Source organism: Dermacentor albipictus, chromosome 4, assembly GCF_038994185.2.
Source record: "Dermacentor albipictus isolate Rhodes 1998 colony chromosome 4, USDA_Dalb.pri_finalv2, whole genome shotgun sequence".
Taxonomy (NCBI): Eukaryota; Metazoa; Arthropoda; class Arachnida; order Ixodida; family Ixodidae; genus Dermacentor; species Dermacentor albipictus.
Window position 1 is genome coordinate 112,232,242 of NC_091824.1, and position 25,192 is coordinate 112,257,433.

General features: G+C 41.8%; 1 protein-coding gene across 6 annotated transcripts in view; it reads left to right on the forward strand.

The window, feature by feature from the left end:
• The window catches only part of LOC139059259 (peroxynitrite isomerase THAP4-like), a 28,531-nt gene extending 3,844 nt beyond the window's left edge, over positions 1-24,687 (forward strand). For 4 of the 6 annotated variants that reach the window (XM_070537427.1, XM_070537431.1, XM_070537429.1 and 1 more), the window contains exons 2-8: positions 614-872; positions 9,744-9,857; positions 16,132-16,252; positions 19,255-19,474; positions 20,649-20,916; positions 22,607-22,959; positions 24,167-24,687. In XM_070537427.1, coding sequence (XP_070393528.1) covers positions 614-872; positions 9,744-9,857; positions 16,132-16,252; positions 19,255-19,474; positions 20,649-20,916; positions 22,607-22,959; positions 24,167-24,509 — 1,678 coding nt within the window. In that variant the 3' untranslated portion in view covers positions 24,510-24,687. Of the gene's footprint in view, positions 1-613; positions 873-6,187; positions 6,341-6,677; positions 6,871-9,743; positions 9,858-16,131; positions 16,253-19,254; positions 19,475-20,648; positions 20,917-22,606; positions 22,960-24,166 lie in introns of those variants that run through there. The other 2 variants (XM_070537430.1, XM_070537433.1) reach the window with 2 other exon arrangements.
• The last annotated feature ends 505 nt before the right edge of the window (positions 24,688-25,192 follow it).

Consider the following 25,192-nt stretch of genomic DNA (forward strand, 5'->3'; position numbering starts at 1 on the left):
GAGGTGTATCTCACAGGCGTACCTCTGAGATACATGTTATTTCAATTCTCTTATGTGGGTTTACGCATCTTTATGGCGAATGGTGGGCATTATTCACATTTGTACTAGCAAAAGTACCTTCTCTTTTTCATTTGCATGGACAGTTACCTTGGGTTGCCCCTCCCCCCCCCCCCACAAAAGAAAAATCCTGTGTACATGCCTGTTAAGGTGTGTTGTGCCATTGTGTCAGTGCTTGCTATGAAGAACCCCATACAGCTCCTCACCTGCAATGGTCAGTTTTTTGCTGCAGGAATGTGCCAGTTCCTATACCTACATTCGCCCTCTGCTTAAACAGATGTCAGTGATCTTTCAAAATCCAGGACCAAATATAAGCTAACACCCATGGAGCATTATAGTTTTTTTTAACTTTCAGCTCTTGCAACGTACACTAATGGGCTAGATGATTTCTGTCTGGCTAGAAGATTTGCCATTAAATTAAAATCATACACAGCCATGAATTGTTTATTTTATTGCCATTCACTCTGGTACATAAACACATAGGGAGTTTGCTGAGATGGTTAAAAGTCAGTGTTTAAGCTTTGGTCGTAGTTTCGTCCTGTTCCTATGTTTGCAGCTTTCCTCACCGTGACCCAGAGCTCATGTGGCGCTGGCTTTATGCCCTTGGCCGTGAAGACATGCAGCCAAAGAATCACCACCGCGTCTGCTCCCAACACTTCACACCAAGCTGCTTCTATGCGGGCCTCGATCGGCCATGCCTGCGGCCAGATGCAGTGCCAACTGAGTTTTCTGGCTGCCGCAGAGAGGGTCGCAACAATGACACTAAGCAGCGCAGCGCTGCTGCATCAGCAGTTGTAAAGTTAGCCATGAGCCCGGTGAGTCTGTACACTTGAGAAACATGTTATGTTCCTTGTTTTTTTAATATATGAGTTCTACCTTATCGTTACACATGTCTCATTAGCACATAGGTAAAAATTTTTTCTGGAGAAGCTGTTACTGAGACTTGCTTGTACTTAAAAGTGGTGGCACCCTTTTGTACTCTCCATGCAAAAAATTTGCAATGTCAAGTGTGCATGTATCAGGGTTGAAGCGTTTACATTTCACCTTTGTCAGATGCCCAGAACGCAATGGTAGTGGAATGGTTTGTTGTTGCTGCAGACATAGAGTTTCTCAGAATCACCTCAACAGAAAAGTGTCGCCGTGGTTGCAATGACATTGCATGCATGAGAATGCTGGGTAACAGAGGCTTTGGATTGACATCTTTCCTCGGTGAGCCAGAATGGTTTCAAAATGCTTCTGGTGGCTGGTCAGACCACGGTTTAGTACATGTGTACTGTAATAACATGTAGGTGGTGTTAGTGCTGCATTACTACATTAAATGTTCCAGAAATAGGAGTGTGGGGTGTATGAGACAGTTCCATCAAAATTGCTGGCTTATTGGCACTTGTAAATTATATGGAGGTCGCATTTCACAGTGGATGCATTTTAATACCACACTTGAATGCATCACTTGCCTGTTTCGTACAGAATAAATCACACGTATTTATTGTTGCTGTAAACAAGCGACAAAAGAATGTTGAATCTGTGAGAACAGAAGGGTGCCGCTTTTGGCGTCATTCACATCATGTGCCTTGTCTTGTTATTACAGTGACTGATCGCATCATGATTCCATTGTCACAAATTGTATGCTGTTTGTCGTTGTTGCCGCAGACATGCATATTTCTGATTTGAAGCAAGCAAATGATGTACCATTTGCACAAAAATGACTGGAAGACCTGATCCGAACACTTGTTATATGCAATCATGTGGGAGTGAGATGCGCAATCGCTCTGTAGATTGTTTCTAATCATGGTATAGGCACAGACATGTGCTTTGGAAAGTATATCAGATGATGGTTTTAAATGCAGGTGAACCAGGAAATCCAACAGTACATTCTAGTTGTTTTCAACTTGTTTATGTTTGATTTTGTTCAGATGAATCTTTTTATAGAAAAGTCGCAACCAATGTAAAAATAAGTTTGTTACACTCAATATATTTTAAAGGCATATGTTCACTGTACACTGATATTGGCTAGGCGCGATTCCCAGTTTACTTGGTCATATCTGGTAATTTGTTATACACATAGTTATTACATCAAAGTTCTAGTGTAGTAGTACCTCAGACATGGTAATACCAAACTGCATGTGCCACAAAATGCCACCTTTGTGCAAAATTTGTTTTTGAACGAGCGAGTGGTTCATTTGGAAGTGTCATGCATACCTGGTAGACCTAGATGCACAACATTCGGTGTAGGAAATTGTGATTGCACTAAGGTCCACAGTTATATCAAATGTAAACAGTACCACCGGCACGTTGCTGCTGTAGGTTTAGAGGAAGGACAGAAAGGTATGCATTTACTGGGCCCCATTTCTGTTTTCTTATTCACATACCTATTCTGGATCACTAATAGTCTAACTTGGAACAACTATGTTGCAAGTATTGCTGCTAACTGCCTTTGTAAACTGTTCTTTTCAAGCACTTGTTAAAGCGCACTACTCCGGCTGTTTGCCTGCTACCATATAAAACCATTATTCACCCAATGCTGGAATATGTAGTGGTCGTATTGGATCTTTTCACTAAGTGTAACACCAACCAAGTAGAAAAAGATACAAAAAAAGCCCTCAAAATTTATTTAGAACTTGTATGGTTGCAAGTTAGTGAGCTACTAATGCTCACTACAATATCAATTCCTCAGACATGCTTCTGTATTCCTTGGATTATGCCACTTGGAAGTGACACAGTGAAGCAAAAGCATAATTAATTTCTAATGATGTAGTAAAAGACACTCAATGTTTGTGAGCCACCTCACTTAATCTTGTGTTTTGTATTGATGTAAAATGTAATACCTGCTTTATTTTGTTTTCTTCCAACACTCTTGTGCCCACCCTCGTATGATCTTGTACAAGACCACAGTATTGATAAATAAAAATTAGACATAATGCATCTATGGGAGAATCAAAAAGTGTTATGAAGGTGTAATTGCCAGAAAGATTTATTTTCACGACCATGGCCATGTTTTAAGCCAGGCCACATTCAAGACAAACTGAACCTTCTACCTCCCAGCATTTCCCTGCATTAAAAGCACCCTTTAAGAAAGGTATTGCAGTAGAACACGTTGTGGGGCTAGGATGTTCACAGCGCCTTGTCCTGTCATTGTTCTTTCTTAGTGCGCTGTCTCTGTTGGCACTTCATCTTTTGAAAACCCTTTAAGAAAGTCACTGTGATGGTGACATTTGATTTTTTTCGGTATAGTACTATAAGAAACTGTGACTGTCAGCTTTAGAAACATCGGGAAACACTACTTCATTGATTACGGCTTGGTGTTGCATGCGCTCATCGATATCTACACAAGATGAGACATGAACAAAACCCCAGTTGCTGCACAATTTTTCATAGAAATATTTCGCATAATTAACACTGTTGTGCAGAGCAATGAAGGGACAGGACTTAAGCAAGAAATCAACACACAACACCTGAATGCAATTTCCGCAGTGGGCTAGTTGGTTCGACATAATTAACACTGTTGTGCAGAGCAACGAAGGGACAGGACTTAAAGGGACACTAAAGCGAAACAATAAATCAGTTTAGACTGTTAAAACATTGTTTGAAAACTCTGCAGGCGGTCATTTCAAGAGAATAGTTTGAATATTAGATGAGAAAATGAAGGTTAAAGTAGCAGTATTTGAATTTCGTGCCGCAACCTTGACGCCAGTATGTCAGTGTGACGTCAGGGATTCCAAAGTATGTTTTCGTATTTGGGCTGCGTTGGCTCAGCAAAGGTTCCCCGAACTTGCCATGTTGAATATTTGGTTCCTTTAGAACACAACGCAATCAATCTACCCCTAAGTAAGTAAATAGGCCCTAGAAGATGCTATCAATATCCATGACGTCACAGCGACCTGGTGTGGGAACTTCAAGGAGGCGTCGCCGCCTGTATTTCACTTTTGCACTTTTTCTTGCTTACTAAGCATCTTATCGTGGTAAGATTGGTGTATTTGGTGTTTTAGAAGGATAATTTAATGATGCAGAAGGAATCATTTTTCTCTTTAGTGTCCATTTAAGCGAGAAAACAACACACGATGCCCGAGTGCAAAAATGTGTTGTTTTCTTCCTTAAGTCCTGTCCCTTCGTCACTCTGCACAAAAGTGTTAATTATGTCGAACCAACTAGCCCACTGTGGAATTATCCTGAATTATGTTTCACATAATTAGCGTGTGCCCTCAGTATGCAGCTGCAGTTGACCGCTCGAACTTTTAACGCTTTTTGTAGAAGGCTTTGGCTGCAGAGCGGACACTGAGCCTGCCCAAGCCAACTAGTAAGACAAATTTCACTCCATTTTCGACTGATCTCAGCCTTAAACAATAATTGTTATCGAACAATAATTGTCATCTATCTCTTATGCACATCCTCTCATTAGATAGTGCTGTGCACCCGATATCTTGTCGGAAATGTTATGTCCATTCGTGACCAAAAGCTATCGAGAGCATAGCATTAAAGAAAGTACACACAAGATTAATGACAATTATTATTTGGGGACAAGATAAGTCCAAAAGAGTGCAAGTTTTTACTTGTAGTACAGAGAATGATGTCAGCAATATCACTGTTAGGGTTTTTGTGTGAGACTGGCTTGGACCTTTAGCTTTAGCACATGTATGACATAATGTGATGTAGATGTGCGATTGTGTAAAGTAAGTTTGTGCGAGTGCATTTTGTGTGAACACTGGGCCAGTATGAAAGAGAACACCATATATCTGTGTTTAAAGCAGGTGATCTTGCTTATCCCTGAGGGAAATAAAAATTAATTCCATGAGCAGGATTTTTGAACTTGAGAATTATGAAACAAATAGTTGTGATTGAGGATCTGGGGTTGGCGTGTTTGCCAGAATCTGCCTGAACACAGGTCCCTTTCATGTTGCTGTAACGCATGTAGTACATACCATATATTTGATGCTGCGTATATATATAATTATTTTGTTGAATCATCCCCTCCCTTTCCCGTGCACCATTGAGGACAGAGAAATGTAATTTACAGTTAGTTCCAGAAGGGCCCACGCGTACGTGCACCAAGACGAGATCTGGCACTGAGCATGTTCTACTCAAAACGTGCTGACATCAAGGCCTGGGCATTCTAGGTATAGTTTCCTACAAAAATTGGTTCTACGTACCATCGTACATATATGTAGCAAGTTGTAAAGATTAAAAACCCTCCTTCAACTGATGCTGGCAGGAAATGCTTGCTGCGAACTGCTAGAGTGTACTATATTCTGGTACACTCTAAAACTGCTTGAAGCTCATTGTGGCCTGGAAACAAAAATGTGGTGGACGCTTAAGCTTCACCTTTAAAAATGGAACGCTATAGCATTCAATGATCCTTGACTACTTCTCACGCTTCCCAGCAACTGCAGCTTATGTAACCGTAATGTTTGTCGGGAAAAGCCGGCGGTGAACGCTATGCACGAAGGCGAGCAGGCAAGCTTTCTCGTAGAAACGCGGCCTCTTGCGTGGACCTCGGAGACAAGCGCCATCTAGATGGTGGTGTTGCAAGGAACCCAGCGCAGCGCGCCGCGCTATGAATGGTAGAATCGCTGGAAAAGGGGCTTATGAGTGTTTCCGCGTAACATGATTATGTTTTCTGGCATATCCAAATTACCATCCGACGCTATCGGGTCTGTAGGTTGTGTTTAGGTTTTACTTCGTGGAATTCAGTTAGTTCATCAACGCCTCTCTGCCATGCGGAGGGCCTGCATGGTTTCGCTCGGAATGATTTTTCGCTAAAGGACGTCCGACGCAAGCTGCCAACACCATAGAGAAAGAAAAAATATGCCAACACGGATATTATGCGACACGGGGTTCTTAGGGCTATCGCGTTAATAGGCAAATAATGAAGGGCGAAACAAGTAAACGGCCGACTGTTGTGGTGTCCGAGATCTGCGGCTATGCTGTCTGCTACGACACAGCGTATCTCAGGGGCCGCTTTATCTATAGTTACTGATGCATTTCAGAACTTTAATATTTGCACGGATGCTTTGAATTTGGCACTGTTTTGAGTATTTGTTAACAATTTCGGACACAAGCCGAGCAGGCTTGGCCGGATTATTGATTGGAGGGCGGTCGGACGAATGACGCCATACGAAACTGTGTGGACGCCACACCAGTGGTCACAGCGCCATATTGGCAGGGGCTGAAAGTAGACGTCTGCAATTCGGCTGCTGCTACTCGAATTATCACGAGCGATGGTTGGCACATGTGCGGCGCCTGGTTGCAAGAACCGCGTGAAACAGAAATCTGGAATTACATTTCACATGTAAGTATGCTCTCTCTGATATTTGAAGCACTTTGCATGTTTATCGCGTTTCGAAGCTCTGTCTTCGTAAGCGCGTTTCTATGTTATTAAACGCCTTAAACTTGGTTGTCCTATGCCTTACATGTCTGTGGTACGAAGCGTTATTGCTGAAACAATGTTTGAAGTATAAACACTGCTGTAATGGAAATGTCAAAGTTTTCGAGTTCATCACATTGCGCAGTGTGTGCGTTGGTTATATTCGCAGCGCCGTGCTCGCGACGCCGTGCGTGTTAAATGCTGCATATTTAGCATTTTCTTATTTCTTTGAGTGTTCGAAAAGATTTTAATCTATTGACAGGTTTCCGAAGGGTGCCGCTTTGCGCGAAGCGTGGGCACGCGCTATTCGGCGGGACGATTGGGCTCCGAAAGACGGTGACCGTCTGTGTTCCGTACACTTCAAGGCTGACTGCTTCGACAGAACTGGCCAGACGGTTAGATTACGAGTTGGGAGCATACCAACGTCGTTCCCAGCAGCGCAGCTGTTGACCACTGTGAGTTTCTAGTGCTGGATGTGGTGTATGTACAGTCGCGTTCAATTAACTGCAACACGGCGCTCGTCGTCGATAGTAAACCCGAGACTGCACAGCGATATACGAAAAGTTGGTTTAATAAGTGCCAGTAATTGGACGCGGTGTTTAGTTCTCGAATTTTTTATGTGTCGGCGCAGCCGTGCAGATTTGGGGCCTCTGCGATTGTGGGCATGTACCGTGTTGCAGCCCATATTGAACGCATATCTGTGTACATGATCAGCCTGCCTAAATAAACACACACACAAAACTTTCGCTGCCAAGTCGCATTTCCTGGTCTGCGTCATTCAGTGGTACACGTAATTTGATTTTTCATCCAGAGAAATAATAAACTTAACAAAAAATTAAAAAAATTCATAAGCACATACATAGGAGCTTCATGTGCGTCTAATGTGCATAAACTGGTTTCACGCCCAGCAGGGCGACTTATTAGCGAACTCGGCTGCTTTGTGGCTGGTATTTCAATAATGTGAACATGTTTTGTGGCCTGAATTAAGGGCGAGAACATGAAACACCATTCTTGCACTGACTGATTCCATGAAGCAGCTTTGCTGCGTTCGTTATTCACAGTGGCAGTACAAGCAGTCCAAATTCATGCAAATGCTGGTGCAACAGCAGTTCTTGATTTTCTTTCTATTGAACCTGGCAGACGAGGATGCCAATTGTTATATATAACAATGCAGATCAATGACTGTGGTCTTGCAAGAAAATTAGAGCACACAGCAGCTACAAGCACACATTCTGTTTTCATTGCTGTTCAAATAATAATGCAGTTCACTATAAAATAGCAATAACATGTTATGGATATCACCATTTCATATATAAAGTGGTATTGTTCTAATGCAGTAATTTTCAAATCAGTTTCAATGTACGACATTTGTAATATATATACTGGCATCAAAATACTTAAACCATTGCATTTCTTGCCTATACAGTTTTGCTTTCATCAGCTGTATTTTGTGGTAGTCCGTTATGCAACTGCTGCTGTTCAATACACATTTCTTTTATGCATGTTTTAATTGGACATTCTCTCACACCCATGAACTTCTTGCTTATCATAATTAGTTTCTGCATATCATAATTAGTTTTACTCGCATGTACACCCACTCCTGCCATAGCCAACGGGCTGCAGTATGTATTTAAAAAAAAAGACTGTGGAATGTATCTTTGTGCATTTTCCTGCACGGTACACTTGTAACAGTCATTCACGTACAAGGCACCAAAAGTGTGCCTTGTAAGGACAGTTGCACACTTAAAAGGTTGCACTTTTCTTTCGCAATGCTGGCCAGGTGTATTACCCAAAAGTGCACCACTGAAGACCACCCACTGCCTCTCTGTGTAAATGTATTGCCCAACATCAAAGAAGTCATCTTATAGAAAACAGATTACAAAACAGTAAGCCTCAGTTGTTCTTAAATGACTAAATGAGGTTGTATGATTATGCTTTGTAGCATCCAGGTGCTTCCTTTATGTACATCACAGTCCTTAAGACTGCATAAAATTGAATACCAAATTACAGAACATGCTGATGCAACCATTTGCATCAGCATAAACAGAATTCTCTGAGCCACCGTGGTTCCTTAGTGGCTATGGTGTTGGGCTGCTAAGCACAAGGTCGCGGGATCGAATTCCGGCCACGGCAGCCACATTTCGATGGGGGTGAAATGCAAAAAACACCCGTGTACTTAGATTTATGTGCACGTTAAAGAAACCCAGGTGGTCCAAATTTCTGGAGGCCCCCACTACGGCGGGCCTCATAATCAAAAAGTGGTTTTGGCACGGAAAACCCCATTTTTAATCTTTTTTTAATAAACAGAATTCTGCTTTTTTGTTTTTTGTTTAATGCCCACTTTTCCCGAAAAACAGCATTTATAATGAAACATGATTGTTGCTTCAAATACTATTATAATCACAATGTGATGCACTTTATTTCTGCTTATAGTCAACACAAAAGTTGACAATGTTCAAGTGTTATAGATCAGTAGAAATAGTTAATCAGTGTGATCGCAAAATTAATGTTGCACTGGAACTTCAAAGGATCTTCCAACGCAAGGATTTTTGTGAGGTAAATAAAGATATGATTTGATCTGCAAGGCTCACAAAACATGCAAGCACTGCTAGAAACTACTTGCCACAAATAATGTCTCAGGGTTGGCCATCACCGTGCCAATCACTATCATGAGTTGGTGATGCTACAGCACGTGCCAATGAGAAAGCACTTTATGCAAGAAATTTTTTTATCAAAGATGGCCAAGATCATTGCAAAAGCTCATTAAAGACTTGAAACACTCCCAGCTAGTACACAGAAAACCAATCAGTGAAAATTCCTACATCGACATTAATCTCCGGCCTCGTGCAATATAGTAAGCACAGCACCTATATTGGCTTATCTTTGTGGAGTAGCTTATCCCCAAAACACCTTTAGCGATAAGCCACTGGATGTTGCCGCGTGTTGATAATTTCACTCATGCCTGGCTCACTGAGCAGCGAAGTGGCATCTAGCAAATTATAGTGGAGATCATAGGGCTCTATGCCTCCATGACATTGTTTTGCATTTTATCAGTGATAAGTGTATCAATTGTTAACATTGAAGATTGGGCGAGTTGGTATAGCATACTTGCCAACAGATAGCACAATAACGACATAACACAAAAGAAGTAAATGCGTACATGTGTGCATTTTTTATTGTGTTGTATGGTTATCTTGATATCTCTTGGCAAGTATATTAATTGCCTCTCAAATATTATTTTCTTTACACTGTAAACCAGAGGCAGACAATTCGGTTGTGCACTCACTCAGGAGTGCAAAAGATTGTTTTCCCTCTTTTTTCTCTGCAGAATAAATCAAAGAAAATCACTCCAAGTACAAGACAGCAGCAGCAGCAGGTACAAGCAAAAACACAGCTGACTTCAAGCAGCAGTCACCAGCAGGATGTAGCGAGGACGTCAAAGGTATTGGTGGCACTGCTTAGATGCACCAGTTAACACAGCACGGTGTCATAGGTTGTGGTCATAAGATTTCTCAGGAATCCTTTATGATTTTGCAGCCTGGTTATCACTATGTTCATCGCGTAAATATTCAGCCAAGCCTGTCGGTAGCTGTGGCTGTATCACGACATATGTCGCAGAGGATTACTGCAAGTCAGTCATGCAAAGAGTTTAAAAGTGCATGTGTGAATTTTTCTTTTCCTTTTTCTTTTCCACCACTGAACTGCTGATGGCAAGTCAGCTCATCATGACAAATGTTGTCCCATCTTATTATTAATTGGTGTAATTTTGACACACAAATAAATAATATGCAATGTTGTTTGCTATTTTATGTTCAACAAGAGTACTAAATGCACTTTAGGCATTCCTGCTATAACTTTTTGAAAAATATGACAAGAAATTGCAGGTCCAACAGAAGTCTGCACTTTTCGTCAATTTTGTTGAAATTTCTCATGGCATTTAAGGGTTAAATTAGCCACCAGCTCTTGTTTAATCCACATTTACAACACGTCCTTAACACACTTAAAACTATTAGAAAGGCCTCGAAATGCTATGCATTGTTAGCATTGCACATACCATAAACCCTCAATTTAATAAAACTTGATTTTACAACATTTTCAATTCAAGTGTTTGCAATTCCTTGACGCGTACATGTAGAACATAATGAGTTCAAAACCTCCACGCAACGAAGTAAACTTAATATCTCGTCCGATTCAACAAAATTCAGGAAGAATATCGACGAATTTTCAGAACATAAAATACAAGTGTTCTGGGTTTCAGTTCAAGTGACAAATGCCACTGACCTCAGGTCCTAATACTATTGCAATACTACAGTGAAATGTCGATCCAACCAAATAGATAGGACCCAGTAGTTATTTTTTAAAACCAGAAACACATAAACATATCATGCAAGTAACATTATGTATTTAACTAAGAGCAAAAAGTTGCAAAACTTTTTTTTTTTGCGTACATGCTTCTCGTAGACAGTGAAACAAGATGTGCTCAAAAGGCTCCTCATCTGCAGGCATGCAAAAATTATATAATTTTTTGCTTGTGAATAAGCACAATGATACTCACATGATTTCCTTACGTGTTCCCAATTCAATGAAGTAATTATAAAGTCTAATTGAGGTTTAAATGTACTGTGTAGGGCTGTGTGAATACTACTAACAATTTTTGAGACCACATCAAATACGAATCAAATGCCACAAGCTGATTGAATACTTTGAATAATGAACAGCTGTTTTCACAATTAATATTAAATGATGTTCACATTCTAGTATTCATCAAGATAACAAGTGTCTGTCATTACATTGCACATTATGAAGTATTGCTTAATAAGAGCACAAAAAATGGAGCATTAGGAACAAATTAGCAGTTCGGTCGCCTACTCAAGGTTACTATTTTGTAGTGATGCCCTTTCACGATACTAATGCCTTTCGGCGCTCTTCGCATTCATAAGTGGCCAAACAATGCTCTGCCCCGAGACGAGCATCGAACACAGCCATTCACAAATGCCAAAAGGTGTTAGCATTAAAAAAAGGCATTGCTACAACATGCCAGCACAGCCAGTAAAGTCCGTTTCCCTGGGCAACATAGCCTGCTCTACTACGAAAGCTTTCAGGTTTTAAGCCTACTACGCCCGTAGGGATAAAATATGTTGTGCTCTTGTTACAATATTGTTGGATTGCGCACACTTGACACACACATTGCACTCACATTTACATATTCAAAAACTAATAGAAAAAGATTTGAGTTACGAATATTGACAATTCAATTTTAAGACCAAATCAAATAGGACATTATTCCACTCCTTATTTGGAAGTTTCAAATATTCGTGCACCCCTAGTGCTGTGAACATGTTAGGACCAAATTTCCAAGCTTGATTTTCAAAAGGGGGGTGCTTTGCCTGGCTGGTGTTATAGCTTTTGGGTTGCGATCCGGCGGACGACCATGTGTAAAAGGCCACAAAGACGACCTTTGAGCTCCTATCAGAACATAGTGCATCGACTGGAAAGAATTAAATTTGTGCACACTACAAGAGGAGAGGGCATAAACAAACCTTGTTTTGAAAAATGCCCATTCTATAATATCAGTGTGAGAGGAAGCCCTGTAAGTTAGTCTTGTTGTACAGTTGTGATGGCATGCAATAAAACAAAAACATTCATTTCTGTTGTCGGTCTCAGTTCTTTGCTTACGATTGTACAAAAACTTGCACTCATGCATGCGTAGATATGTGCCACATACATTGGCGTGTTGTTTGGACACACAAGGTGATGATTTTTAGGTTCTATGGAATTTTTGAAAATTGCCTGTTGCAGATAACGTAATCCCAGTACTTGAGCTGGATTGTTAGGAGAGGCGGACATTGCAAGAAAATTTAAACACATGTTCAACTAATTAACAAAAATTGTATGTAATGTCTTAATTACCTTATGGCACATATTGCAATTTACAAATTGTAGCATACAAGTTTGTCGGGCGTATGCAGGCATACTCTGAATGCATTTCCACAATGACACCAGTTTGGAAATATGCACCGTCAAACTCGCCATAAGAATGCACAGTTGGTCTACTTACTTTTTAGCGAAACACACTTTTATGCATTGAAGCATAAAATTAACTGGAACAACCATTTATTCCATTCGACACTTTGGGGTATAATATTTTAAAACTGGTGTCATACTGAAAATTCAAGTGCGTCTTGCAAACTCGCCACCTACAATTCATAAATTGCAGTGTGTGCTGTAACATAAATTAAGAATTAGTCAATTTTTCATGCAAGTAATATTCACGTCTCTGAACAATCCAGCTCAAGGACTGGAATTATGTTATCTGCAACAGGCGATCTTAAAAAAATTCATAAAACATAAAAATCTTCACTCTGTACACATTAGTTTAAACAAAGTTTTTTTACCCTTGCGATCATTTGCCCACTTTGTAGTAATTCCAGTCAGGAACTATATCACAAGTTTTGGGCACCATACAAAAAGAGCACTCGCGTAAATAACTGTCAATTAAGCGATTCATTTCATAAAGTTTTTTTATTCCTGAGGCTCTTACACTGAGACAGCATCACATCATGGGCCATAACCACAGGAACTATTTACGCTGGCATCCTGATCATTGCTTTCTTTTTTAGTGCTCTCATCTGAAGGCGTAACACATTCCTTCTCAGCACTAAAATAACCTTCAGGTAACACTAAACCCACATGAGTTCTTTCAGTAAAATGCATGCGAAGAAAAAGTCGCCATCTTCTCACTGTGTTGCATCGCAAGAAGAGCACATAGATTCCTTCAAGCTCCACTAGAAAGTGCTGCCCTCTTACAGGGGAGGGGCACTGCAAATTGGAATTATCAAAACCTAAAAAATTTCCTGAAAGGTTCTGCAGCAAACACTCACACACACAAACACACACACACAAAAAAGAATCTGCCTCCATTCCACCCCGTGAAAGCGGATGTACAGTCGCATGCAATATGTCTTGCAACACCCTTGTTCATGGTCGAAGGGGCTCAAGGCTGCGCAGTGGCTCAGACACATGAAATAGCGGTTTAATAAATACCACTCATTGAAGCTGTGTTTAGGTCTGTAACTTACCCTGTGTCTGCGCAACCGTGCAGTTTTGGAGCCCCCTTCGACTACGGGCACCGGTGTTGCAGGTCATATTGCACCTGACTGTACATTTACGCTGTTGCCAACGTTAGACAAGTACCACTACCCTAACTGACAGACAAGCACCACCACCACAAGCAATGTTAGACAACCACAAACTGCTCATATTTCTCCTTGAAAGAGAACTGCCCTGTTCACGCCCTTTCTGTTTGTTCTTCAACACCGCGGTGCTCGCTGTGCATGATTGCAGTGTCTCTTCCTTGCAAGTGTAGCAATATGCACTTCCCCTGTGGCACGCCAGGCGTCGCACTGTCAAGATCAATGTAACGACCACGTTCACACCCGTTCTACACCCATTCTATTCGTGCTTTGACGCCCTGGTGGTTGCTGTACATGTTCACTGCGTCCTTATGCTTGTGTGGAACCCGCTTTCATGAAGTGAAACATCACCAACCTTTTGGACAGTGTTTGCCATACTGTCAATTATGGTCGCTGCACACGCTGTGTGACAGATTGTCATGTGACTATATATACCACTTGATGACGTCATCACCTCACACGTGACATCACACAATGTCATTGTCAAGTGATGATGTCACCTGATGACGTCATGTGATGCACTTTGGAGAAGTAGCACACTGTGCACTTCCCGCTTCTTGGCACTGTCTCTGAGATTGGCCCATGATAATGTGATGTGGTTACATAATCATGTCAACCGTCGCGTAATGACATTATCACACAAATGTTTGTGTGATGACATCATCACGTCAAACATTATGTTATGTTTTAACGGCACCATCACACGACAATATGGCCCGATGACGTAAGCTGATGACGTCCTTATGTCGAATGTGACGTCACACGATGACAACACCACCAAACGATGATGTCACCAGATGACGTCATGTGATGCCTCTCGGAGAAGCAGCACACTGTACACTGCCTGCTGTGCGCTGCCTGCTTCATTGCGCTATCCCCAAGATCAGCCCACATTTTTGTGAAAGCAAAGGTCTTGCATGCGGACACGAAAAATCCTGACCAATTAGAGGCCAACAGCTTCACTGTAAAAAAAATATAGTGCCCACAAGCAAACACATTTCAGTTCCTTCCTGGCATCACACTGTAACCAATGTTTTTAAGCGTAAGAGCCCGACACATTATACCACAAAGGGTTGCAGGTGCTATATCACCTGCCGGTTTTGAGAGAAATCATAATGGCAATCTGGCATAAAGTTACTGAAGTAGATTTGTTAGCTTTGAATGCATGTCAGCGACGAGGGCTAAAAAACCACTTTCACATGCATCACTTCTGCCACCATCATGCCACCAGCCATCGTGCCAGGTGCAGCAAACTTCCTTAGATGGGTATGCCGAATATTGTGTAAAAAAAAAAAAGTAAGCGCCCCGAATTGTATATGACTTCTTTAACTAAACTGCTGGCTCATGTGTGTTCGAGTTGGTAATACTAAAAGCATAGTCAAAGGTAAAATAGACACCAACCAAAAAGATAATAAAGCAAGAGATTTCGGCTCCGATAAAGAGGCGTTGTCCACAATGTCTTGAACAAGGCTCCTGGGAGCCTTGTTTTCTTTTGTTTTCTTCTTTTCTTTTTTATGTTCTTGGTCGGCATCCATCTTACCTTTGACTGTGAGTGATCCCAACCAGAAGAGTTTTAGTCAAGCTTTTCATTTTAATACTAAAAGCAGTAAGTTGTGGTCCTGAAAATTTTGGCATTTTTTATAGCTGCTAAACGTTAGCTTTATGACGTCACCTCTTTTAGAAAGCAGATCACTTAAGAGTACAGGTAGAAGTATGTCACAGAAATGTCATTGCAGCACAGGAATCCTGCGATGCAGTGGCTGTGTCAAGTGTTGCTTTCAGTGGGTCAGAGGCTGCTACACTCCCACAAATGTTGCCAATGGAGGTGTGTGTAAAGGCTTCATCAGAAGTAAAATTGAATTCAATTGAATTCTGAGGTTTTACATGCCAAAACCACAATTTGATTATGAGGCACGCCACAGTGGGGACTCCAAAATAATGTTGACCACCAGGGGATCTTTAACGTGCCCCCAATGCATGGGACCACGGGTGTTCTTGCATTTCGCCCCCCATCGAAATGCGGCGGCGGCGGCTGGGATTTGATCCCGCGAGGTTGTGCTTAACAGTGCGACACCACAGCCACTAAGCCACTGCGGCAGGCGTTAAAGGTAAAAGATATATTGTACAAACTGCATTACATTTATGCTCAGTTGCAATGTAGGTACGTAATTATCTTTTTTTTTTAATTTTTGCTGGTTTAAAACTATTTACCAGCGCATGTCATGAGAGGTCATCAGGTCATGGCTCCATATCTTCACTGTCATCGCAGCTGTTCCATGTTAGCATCTTTTTTTTTCTTTTTTACCAAGTCTGTTCTCAAAAGAATTATACTTCTGACGTTTCAGAGCACACATCTATCATATCACTAGAGCCTGACTTAATGCTTTCCTTTCCTGTCTCTTTAAAAGATAGGACACAATGATAATAGATGAGGCAACATGGTGCTTTTTGTTCTTCTGCTAGCACATCCCCTTTTGGGTCACTGCAAATGAGTATGACATTTTCTGGCTCTTGGCATTACAGGGACATGGCAGAACAACTCGGGCAGCCATCAAAGTCCAGGAGAAGAAAGCCTGTGATCATGCAGCAAAGCAGTCGAAAACAAGGGATGCTGGCACCAACACGACATTATCTCTTGAGAATGGTCAGTCAATTACTGGACAACATCATTTGATCGCTTGCTTACGAGAGTTCGAAGGAGCAGCCAAAAGGCCAGTCACGGCACATTCTTAGACTGTGCTTGATGGTAATTAGTCTCCTTGACCTTTGCTTGCCAGTGGCGTTCCTCGAGTGCGTGAGCAGCATGTCAAGCTCCCTCAGCAGCAGTAGGTTCCATGTTTTCTTCTGGCACAACGGTCTTCCCCAGTGCCATCATGAGCAAGAAAAGCTGTTGTGAAGCTCACATTGTTTTATGTACGCACAACACATCACGCATCATACCACTGCTCGTTCCACTCTTCACACCACTACTGCCAATGCACACCTAAGTGACTAAGTCTCTCTGCATACGTCAATTTCTGGCGAGTACAATGCATTCTTCTCACCCAATGTCATCTTTCACCAGCTAAGTCTACAGAAACCATTGTATAAGTTTTCCCGTTGGCCATAGTGGCATTCTGAAAGCACCATGAGCACTAGATTCCTCTCTCCAAAGTTTCATGCATTAGGGCTGCATAGTTTCTCTGCAGAAGTCATTTAGAAATCTTGGGAAGTTTTCCAACGCACTCGCAAAGGCTCCAGGATGACAATTTGTGTGCTACTTCAGTCAGCTAAACCTTTGCCAAAGTTATTCTGTTGGCCATTATGACCATTTTAAATCACCGTGACTATGTTGAAAGGTTCTCATAGCTTCCATATTTTCAAGTGCTTAGTTTTCTCATTGTAGTCATTAAGAAACCTTGGAATTTTCCCTGGATGGCAGAGTGCAGCAGTTTTGGCATATTTAACAGCTTCTAACAACTTTTAAAATTAAACCAGAAAACATTTACGATTTTTTTCATGATGTTCTATAAGCGCTTTCCACAAACTTATAAAAATGTGCATGCCTTGTTGATTCGACAGGTGTGATCGGGCATGTGGACACCGTATTTGTTTGAATGTTTCCTATACAAAATGCTTTTTCAGTAAAGTTAAAGGGACATTAAAGGCCAACACTAAGTCGACATGGACTGTTAAGATACCATTCCAGAATCCTCGCAGCGCATGTTTCGTGCCAAGAAAAGACTTAGTTTATGAGAAAACTAAGTCTGAAGGGTCCGCCCACATTTAACGCAATTCAAATCACCCACTCCCCAGCGTGGAGTGGTGACGTCGACATGCGCCGCATCGCCCTTTACTGCCATCGGTGAGTAAAACGGCTTCTGACAGGCAGCGCTACATTTTTTTCCGCAAAACGCAAACGCATGGCCATGAACAAACCTAGCCATGACAGAGTGTTGGATTCATTGTTGCAGCTGCTCTTAGTCAAGTGGCATGGACCGCGCGGGAATCCTCTGACGTCAAATGGATGCGACATCCTCTGCTACTTGCAGTTTGTGAGAGTTTCACGAGCCAGCAAAACCAGCGCAGCAGTACGCAATAACAAAACTTCAGAAACATGAAAGCGCAGGTAGCGCAGAGTAAGAGAAAACGAAACCTTTCAACCACCTATGTCATTGTAAAGGGTAACGTCTATGAGTTTTTTCTAAAAATGAAACGGAACTGGACAAGTAGCACAGCTTTTTTGTCTTATAATGCATACACTTATCTTTTTATTAAGACTGGTTGAGTACTAGTGACAAAATTATAATGCGTGTCTTCGTCATCGGGCTGGTACTTGGATGTCCTTGGGGTCTCTAATTGTGTCCTGCATTTACCTCAATTTCTCTACTACTAAAACTCTGTTCACAATAATATTGACGCCTTAGACATTCTCGAGCACTAATCTATCACTTTAGCCTGACTTAATACTTGCCTTTAGTTTCCTCTTGAGCAGGTAGGATTTCCACCGTGCCTTGTGACCAATGTACGAGAGGGCATAGCACACTTAATCTGTAATTGCAACCTCTTAGCGCTCCGAAGGATAATTCCAACGACAGCAGTAAATGTACCTCAGGGTTCACACCTTGACCTACATACATGTACTTGGACCATATACTAATGCCATCTGTGTTTCCCATGCTATGAATGCACTTTTAGAATTTCTGGAATACACTGATCTCAATGAGACATTTTAATTCTGTATTTTGTGCTATGTGGAGGTTGTGGGCTCCACTCCCACTGGCGGGAAGTTTCCTTGCATGTCCACTTTCATTTTCCTCTAGCTTATAATTTCTACACTTCAACTAAAAACTATAAATACCTTCCCCTATACTTTCCTTTGCTTCATATGGTTGTGACTAACGAAAATCTGGCCCCCTGGTTTCGCTTCTGTCATGTTATGAGTAGGTTATGCAAGTGTTAAATGTCGTATATCCTGTGTGTATCCTTTCATTTATTGTCGCACTCACCTGGATTAGCACACTAGGCGAGCCGCCAGGCAAGTCTCTCCACTTTTCATTGAACAGCCTCTCTCTCACACATTAAACTACTGAATTTTCCACCTTGGTATCTTGCAATGGCTTATACTAATAGGTCCTTGGACTCCTTGAAGCTGTTGGAGACTTTGGCCATGCTGGATACATGCAACACAGTCCTTTGAGACCTGGAATGAGCCATTAAAAGCTGGCACTGTCAAAGCAAAGAGCACTGTCTTAGTAGATCTTGGAGGCTGCCACTTTGCAAATATCTGTTGAGGCTAGGCATGCAATGCACTCAGGCTGAGCAATAATAGGGTACATTTGTAGCCATGCGGCAGAGCTTTGTTGTGTCAAGTACTATTGTCAATATAATTAGTTGAGCTAGTTGGTTTTGCATTGCCGATGAAATTAGCTCAACAAAAAGACAATGCGCGCAGGAAAAAAGCACTTGTCTGTCTTTTCTTCCCGTGTGCATTGTCTTTTTGTTGCGCTAATTTTCCTCATCAAGTACTTATGTTGCTGTCAACATTTCACTGCATTGGATAAATACCGCAAGTAGGCACTCTCTCAATGCTGCTTGCAACTGCTAGTTAAGATTCGATTGGATGGTATGGCTTATAAAAAAAAATTGTCCCTGTTCCCACAACAGACACGCCAACTGCGGCTAGAGCTTCAACCTCGAAGGGCCAACCACTGCCTAAAAAAAGGTTGTTCCAGTTGCAACACGACACCAAAGGTCAATCTAAAGGTCAAGCCAAGGGCAGTGAAGATGCTGGCACCAGTCAGCCAGCACCAGTAAATGTTGAGAAACCGGTCGTTGTCAATGGTTCTAAAAGCAAGGACCTAGAGTCGGACAACATGTCCAACTGGTGAGTGGGCTCGCAGGCTTTGAGATAAAGGTAACAAGGATTCCAAAGTACAAAACAATTGTTGGGCAGTTTATTGCCTTACACTGCTTAAAGGGGCTCTGCAATGCATCTCGCGGACTTCGCAGTTTCTCAATACATGCATTTTTGCATACTGCCCCCATTTAGATGCAGCTTTGGCTTGATGTCTCTAAATTTAAGTGGTCACAGTATTTCACTTGTGGTTGCAGCCTCAGGTACTTGCAAACCATTAGCTCCGCATTACAGCTTGCAGTTATGGATGTTTGATGACTTTATACTATCGATTCTACTGTCAGTAGTGTTTGTGTCATCAGTAGCTCAAAAGTGATTCATCTATAGTACTATCAGGAATTTTGCATCACTAATATTTGTACAAGTCTACCAAGTAACCAGTGGCATGCTATACAGGGTGTAGCATGCACCTTCTCCATGTGAGGTCGTTCAACAGTTACTGTAACTTTATAAATTGCACAAGAGTTCAGCAGTCTCACCTTTTTTTTTTTTCTTTCCCAGAATTCTTGCAATTGACTCAATTAACAGTTCCAGCACGACAGTATCAAATGTCTTTAACAGCTCATTTACGATCACCACCTCACCTGCTCCAAGCTGCTCAGGTTACTCAGAACTTAATCTGAGAAAACAGCCAGCGGTGTCCTTGAGTTATCATAGTAAGCAATATAGCTTTAGCTGAACTGGCAGAAGATGCGATATGTGATGTTTCTGGTGAATATGTAATTAATGACAGTTACAAACAGTGCTATTTCTGTGTCACCTACTCCTTGAAAGTTTTCATAAGGTATCCAGCAGGATGTTGCAAAGCATTCTGTCCTCACACTGAGTCATTGTGCTGGGCATTACGTTGCATGAAAAATAAAGGTATCGTTGAAAGTGGAAGACTCGTTGGTGCCTCCTAACTACACAGAAATGTAGATATTGTGCTATGTTCTTATATTTAACTATAATAAAACATATTATAGACTTCTTGCAAGCAGTAAAATTTTGCTATGCTAGAACAGGGCAATGGGGAAGTCATAGTAGAAAGGTGTGGTAAAGTTTGTCAACCGGAGATTCATTAATGCATATGGACATTTGAATGTATTGTCATTATAAAAACCCTCTCTGGTTCACAGTTTTAACTATCTTTCTGAAATAACAGCTCCGATGAGCCAGAGGAACATCATGCCACTGACCGAATTGTGAATCGGGACCTCGAGTCTGGTGAGCCAGGACCTGAAACAACGGCCACGGGAGCATTATTTCTGCACACATACTGCGGTGAGAGAACCGAGTCAGATGAGGTGGTGCAGCTAAAGAAGTTGCTTCAGATTGCTAAGCGACGCCTCGCTCTGGCCGACCAGAAGATGAACCGCAAGTTGAAGGCATTCAATGAACTACTGGCTGACAACAAGGAGCTCAAATTCCAGGTTTGTATTCCTGCCATTGCACGCCATTTGCTTGCATCTGGCAGCTGAATGCTAGAGACTTTAAAGTTATAGGCCAACTACAACAAAAATTTTGAACCGTATAAAACACCTAGCTTCAGGTAGCAACTGATAGAAAGCACCAAAGAGGAAGTAAAAATAAAAGAATAAATCCACTATTACTGCTTGCTGGAAATGATGCAGAACTCCTAACTTTTAAGAACCAACACAGCATATAGGCATGACCTGATACTTGCCGATGACCAGGGCATGCTGCAACTCTATCTTCGAGGCCATGTTCTGTGAACTGTGCCATATCTGATGCGTACCATGTGCTGACGTAGTCAGCTTAAGTGATAAATGTTCATAATAATGATTGCACTGGTCCTGCAGCTATGTCATGACTGGTGCAATAGTATATATACACTAATTTGAAACAAGCTTTGCCAAAGTGACACTTCATTGCAGTTAGCCCTGAAAGGGCACTGAAGCCCTATTTCAGTTTTTTCTCAACATAGTTAATAAAGCTCTAGAAAGAGAGAAAACTCTTGGCACTCATTCTTTGCCAAGAGCTGGCTTAGCCACCCAGAAAACGGCATTTGGCAGGTTGCCCAAGACAACAGATGCAGATAGAAATGTGTCGACCGCAGAGAGGCATGCCTGAGGTGTCTGGGCTAGTTGGTAAACCATCTTAGTAACAGCTTAAGAAGAGAACATTAAAAAACATTTTCTAAGACATCCCATGCTAATCTGGTGCTTCCAGCTTTAGCATATACGAATGCAATAGCGTCACATAAAAGTACCTGGCTACTGGCATTTTTACATCATTAGTATACATACCTTATCTTCAGACCATTTGAAACCTTCTTGCATAAAACTAACATAATGTAAGACATTTGCAAGCCTCGTAAAAGTAATATTTTGAGGATCACAAAGTTGCTTTGACAGGAAAACATTCGCAAACATTGACCATTAAAAGGGACACTAAAGAGAGAGATTATTTCTTCTGCATCAGCAAATTACCCTTCTACAAAATCAAAAACACCACTCTTACCAAGATAAGACGTTTGGTAAGCCAGAAAAAGTGCAAATAACAAAAGATGGGTGAAGAGGCCTCCTTGAAGTTCCCGCACAATCTCGCTGTGACTTCTTGGATTTTGACAGCATCTTCTAGGCCTGGTTAACTCTTTAGCCGTGAAGATAAGCTACATTGTATTCTAAAGGAGCCAAAGATTGAGCATGAGTTTCAGGAACTTTTGCAGAGCCAATGTACCCTAAATATGAAAAAATACTACTTCAGAATCCGTGATGTCACAGTGACGTACCGGCATTGGGGTTTAAGCACGAAATTCAAGAACTGAAACTTTGACCGTTATTTTCTCTTTGAATAATCAAGCTATCATTCAGAAATTAACAACAGATGCTTTATCCATCTAAACTGGTTTAGTGTTTTGCTTTAGTGTCCCCTTAACTTGATTCAGCATTTATTATATGTATCAAGTGACTTCCTCTGTTCAGTCCGACATTGTGTTGTCTTGAAACCGCACAAGGTAGCCTATGCTGAAATAATGACTATAATGATAATTATAGTCATTATAATGATAATTAGATTGTATAGTGAGATAAACAAATAAAATGTAATGAGTGCCGTGCAATCTTGTACCCTGACTGAATCATGTCATTCTGCATGCAGCTGTCACTGGCCCAGCGGTCAACACAGCAGCAGTTTTCAGTGAGTGAGCGGCTGCCCCAGGAGCTGCTACGCGATTGGCACGAAAATGCCGGACGCGTGCCTCATGCACGACGCTACAGCCCCACAACACTGCGCTTCGCTGCCGACCTGCATGCCTGCTCACGCACGGCCTATGAACATGTGGCCTGCTGGCTGCCCATGCCCACGCTGTACCTGGTGCGACGCCACGCCGCCATGTCTTCTTCTGCCGACAGCAGCCAGGAAAGTGGCGTTGGCAATGCAACCACAACGCCCCACAAGAAAGGCGAGAAAACTCCAGTAGGACCTCAAACCACCACTGTGCCAGCAAGCAGGTAATTAAAGCAGTGTTCGCAAGGGGTATGCCTCCGCATAGAGATGTGACATCAGCAGCAACCAACACTCTGAAATCTCCCTTCACAGCGCCTTCATTCATGCAGGCGATGAGGAGATGGGAGTAGCAAGGGGTAGTCTGTGCATTACTGACTGACTTAGCATTGTGTACTTTTGACACCACCAAGTATTAGGACAGTACATATTGCATAAAATGTGGGCATTATCGAACTGAAGCCTTTGTCCTCTGGCTTGGACCTTTACTTCATTGCACATCATAAAAGAAAGACATTCCAACGTGCCGTGTATATTGAAGCAGCATGTTTGCACCTTGCCTTATAGCGCAGCTGAGATAAGCAATATTAAATGTGGACTAAAGAAACGCATCAACTTGAGCCACGTTGGTACATTACAGTAAAACCCCAGGTCTTAAAGATAAATGTTCTCCGACATGTATGCAGTTTTAGAGGCTTAGCTGCCTTTTTTTTTCTAATTGTCGTTATGTCGTGTTTCCTGGCACCATTGATTCACCAACAATAGTGTATAATGGATCATGCGCTATGTACATATAACACTCCATTTGTCATGGGCGATCTCACTTTATAAAGAATGCAGTCCAGTCAGTAAATGATTTCCTCTGCAACAAAGTCATCTCGCCACGTAAAACACGTTACAATGTTTCTAAAAGGTTAAATTAGTTAATAGCAAATTTTTTTGGCGCAAGGGAAACTGGGGCCAAAGAGTGCCAAACACAGGGTTGGTGGTTGACGCGGGTTAGTAAGCAGTACTCAAGGTGAAAGAAACAACAGTGCTGTAGAGGGCCCAAAATTAATTAAGAGTAATAATTATATGTAATGGTTGTGGGCAAAGTGTATGGCTTTTACAAAGTCATGCAGCCTCAGCAGCAGTCCTCGCCAGGGCAAGGAGTGCGGAGCACCTGACATGAAAGCTCAGCCATTTCCTTGGGAACGAGACAAGGCTGAGATAAATGGAAATATGAAACTGAATGTAGGAAGCCTACACTAGCTAAAAAATTTAGAACTTTTCCTTAGTGAAAAAAATTTATAGTTGCCGACAAAAAAGGACGGTTGTGGAGGTGTTTGGTTTCTAAAACGTTAACTTGCTAGTCTATATTTATTTAGTGTCTGTCTTTAGTGTCGCTTTCATGCTCGTACATTTAAACCACAATTTGCTCTCTACTGGTTGCAGGTTTGCAAGCTCTGTGCCTCGCTTCCGAAAGCTGACAGCTGGGTTTCCTTCAGCAGTCGCAAAGCAAAGTGCTTCAACGTTCCCTCCAGTGCAATCTACAGTGAAATTAGAAAGCGCTCCAGTGATGCAGGCCAGCCACAGTGCACCTGCTGTCTTTGTCATAAACAATGCAACACCACCAGTAATGGCGACGCCCCATGAAGCAGTTGTAATTCCTGAAATGGCAACATCTGCAAAGGAAGCTGCAAAATTGGAAAGGACTACACTGCTGGAAACAGAGACACAGGTTGGCATGGAGACAGAGCTACATATGGAGATGCAGCAAAAAATGGAGACGCAATAAATGGAGACCCAGCTATAAATAGAAACGCAATCAGAAACATGTGCCAGCATGACAGAAACAACCACCGATCTTCCCACAACATGGACACTGACTGCCTTATTTCTTCCCACAGCACTTGCATTGTGGAACTGACAGCTTCAATATATACACGAATTAAAGTGTGACTTTGAATGGCTTACACCTGCCACACACAAAGGGGGCAAATCAGTTTTGCACAAGCCCACAATGGTGGAGGAAGGTTCATGGAAGGGAAAATTTTCATCCACCCGACTGTAGCACAATGCTACATAAGAAACAATAAGAGTTTCTCAGCAAAGAAAGGGTTGCAGCTGAAGGTATATTCGCACTGGTCCGAGGATCGAACCCAGGACCAATGGCGTTCCGATTCGGTTGCTCTAACATCTGAGCTAACCAAAAGGTTAGCAGATTGCAGAGCGAGACCACATTAATAATCAATGCAAAGCACAAGGACACTGAATATGGCAAATCAGCCCTTGCAGGCTTCTGCAGAACTTATTTGACATTCTTACCTGAACTTCGAGTAGTTGATTAGCTTAGCTAAGCTGCAAACTAGTTCACTCAGCTTTCTTTTTTTGAGAAATGCATTTTAGGTTTCCTTTGTACCTTTGTGCTCCAGCTGGGTGGATGAAAATTTTCCCTTTCATCACATGAAGGGAAACGTA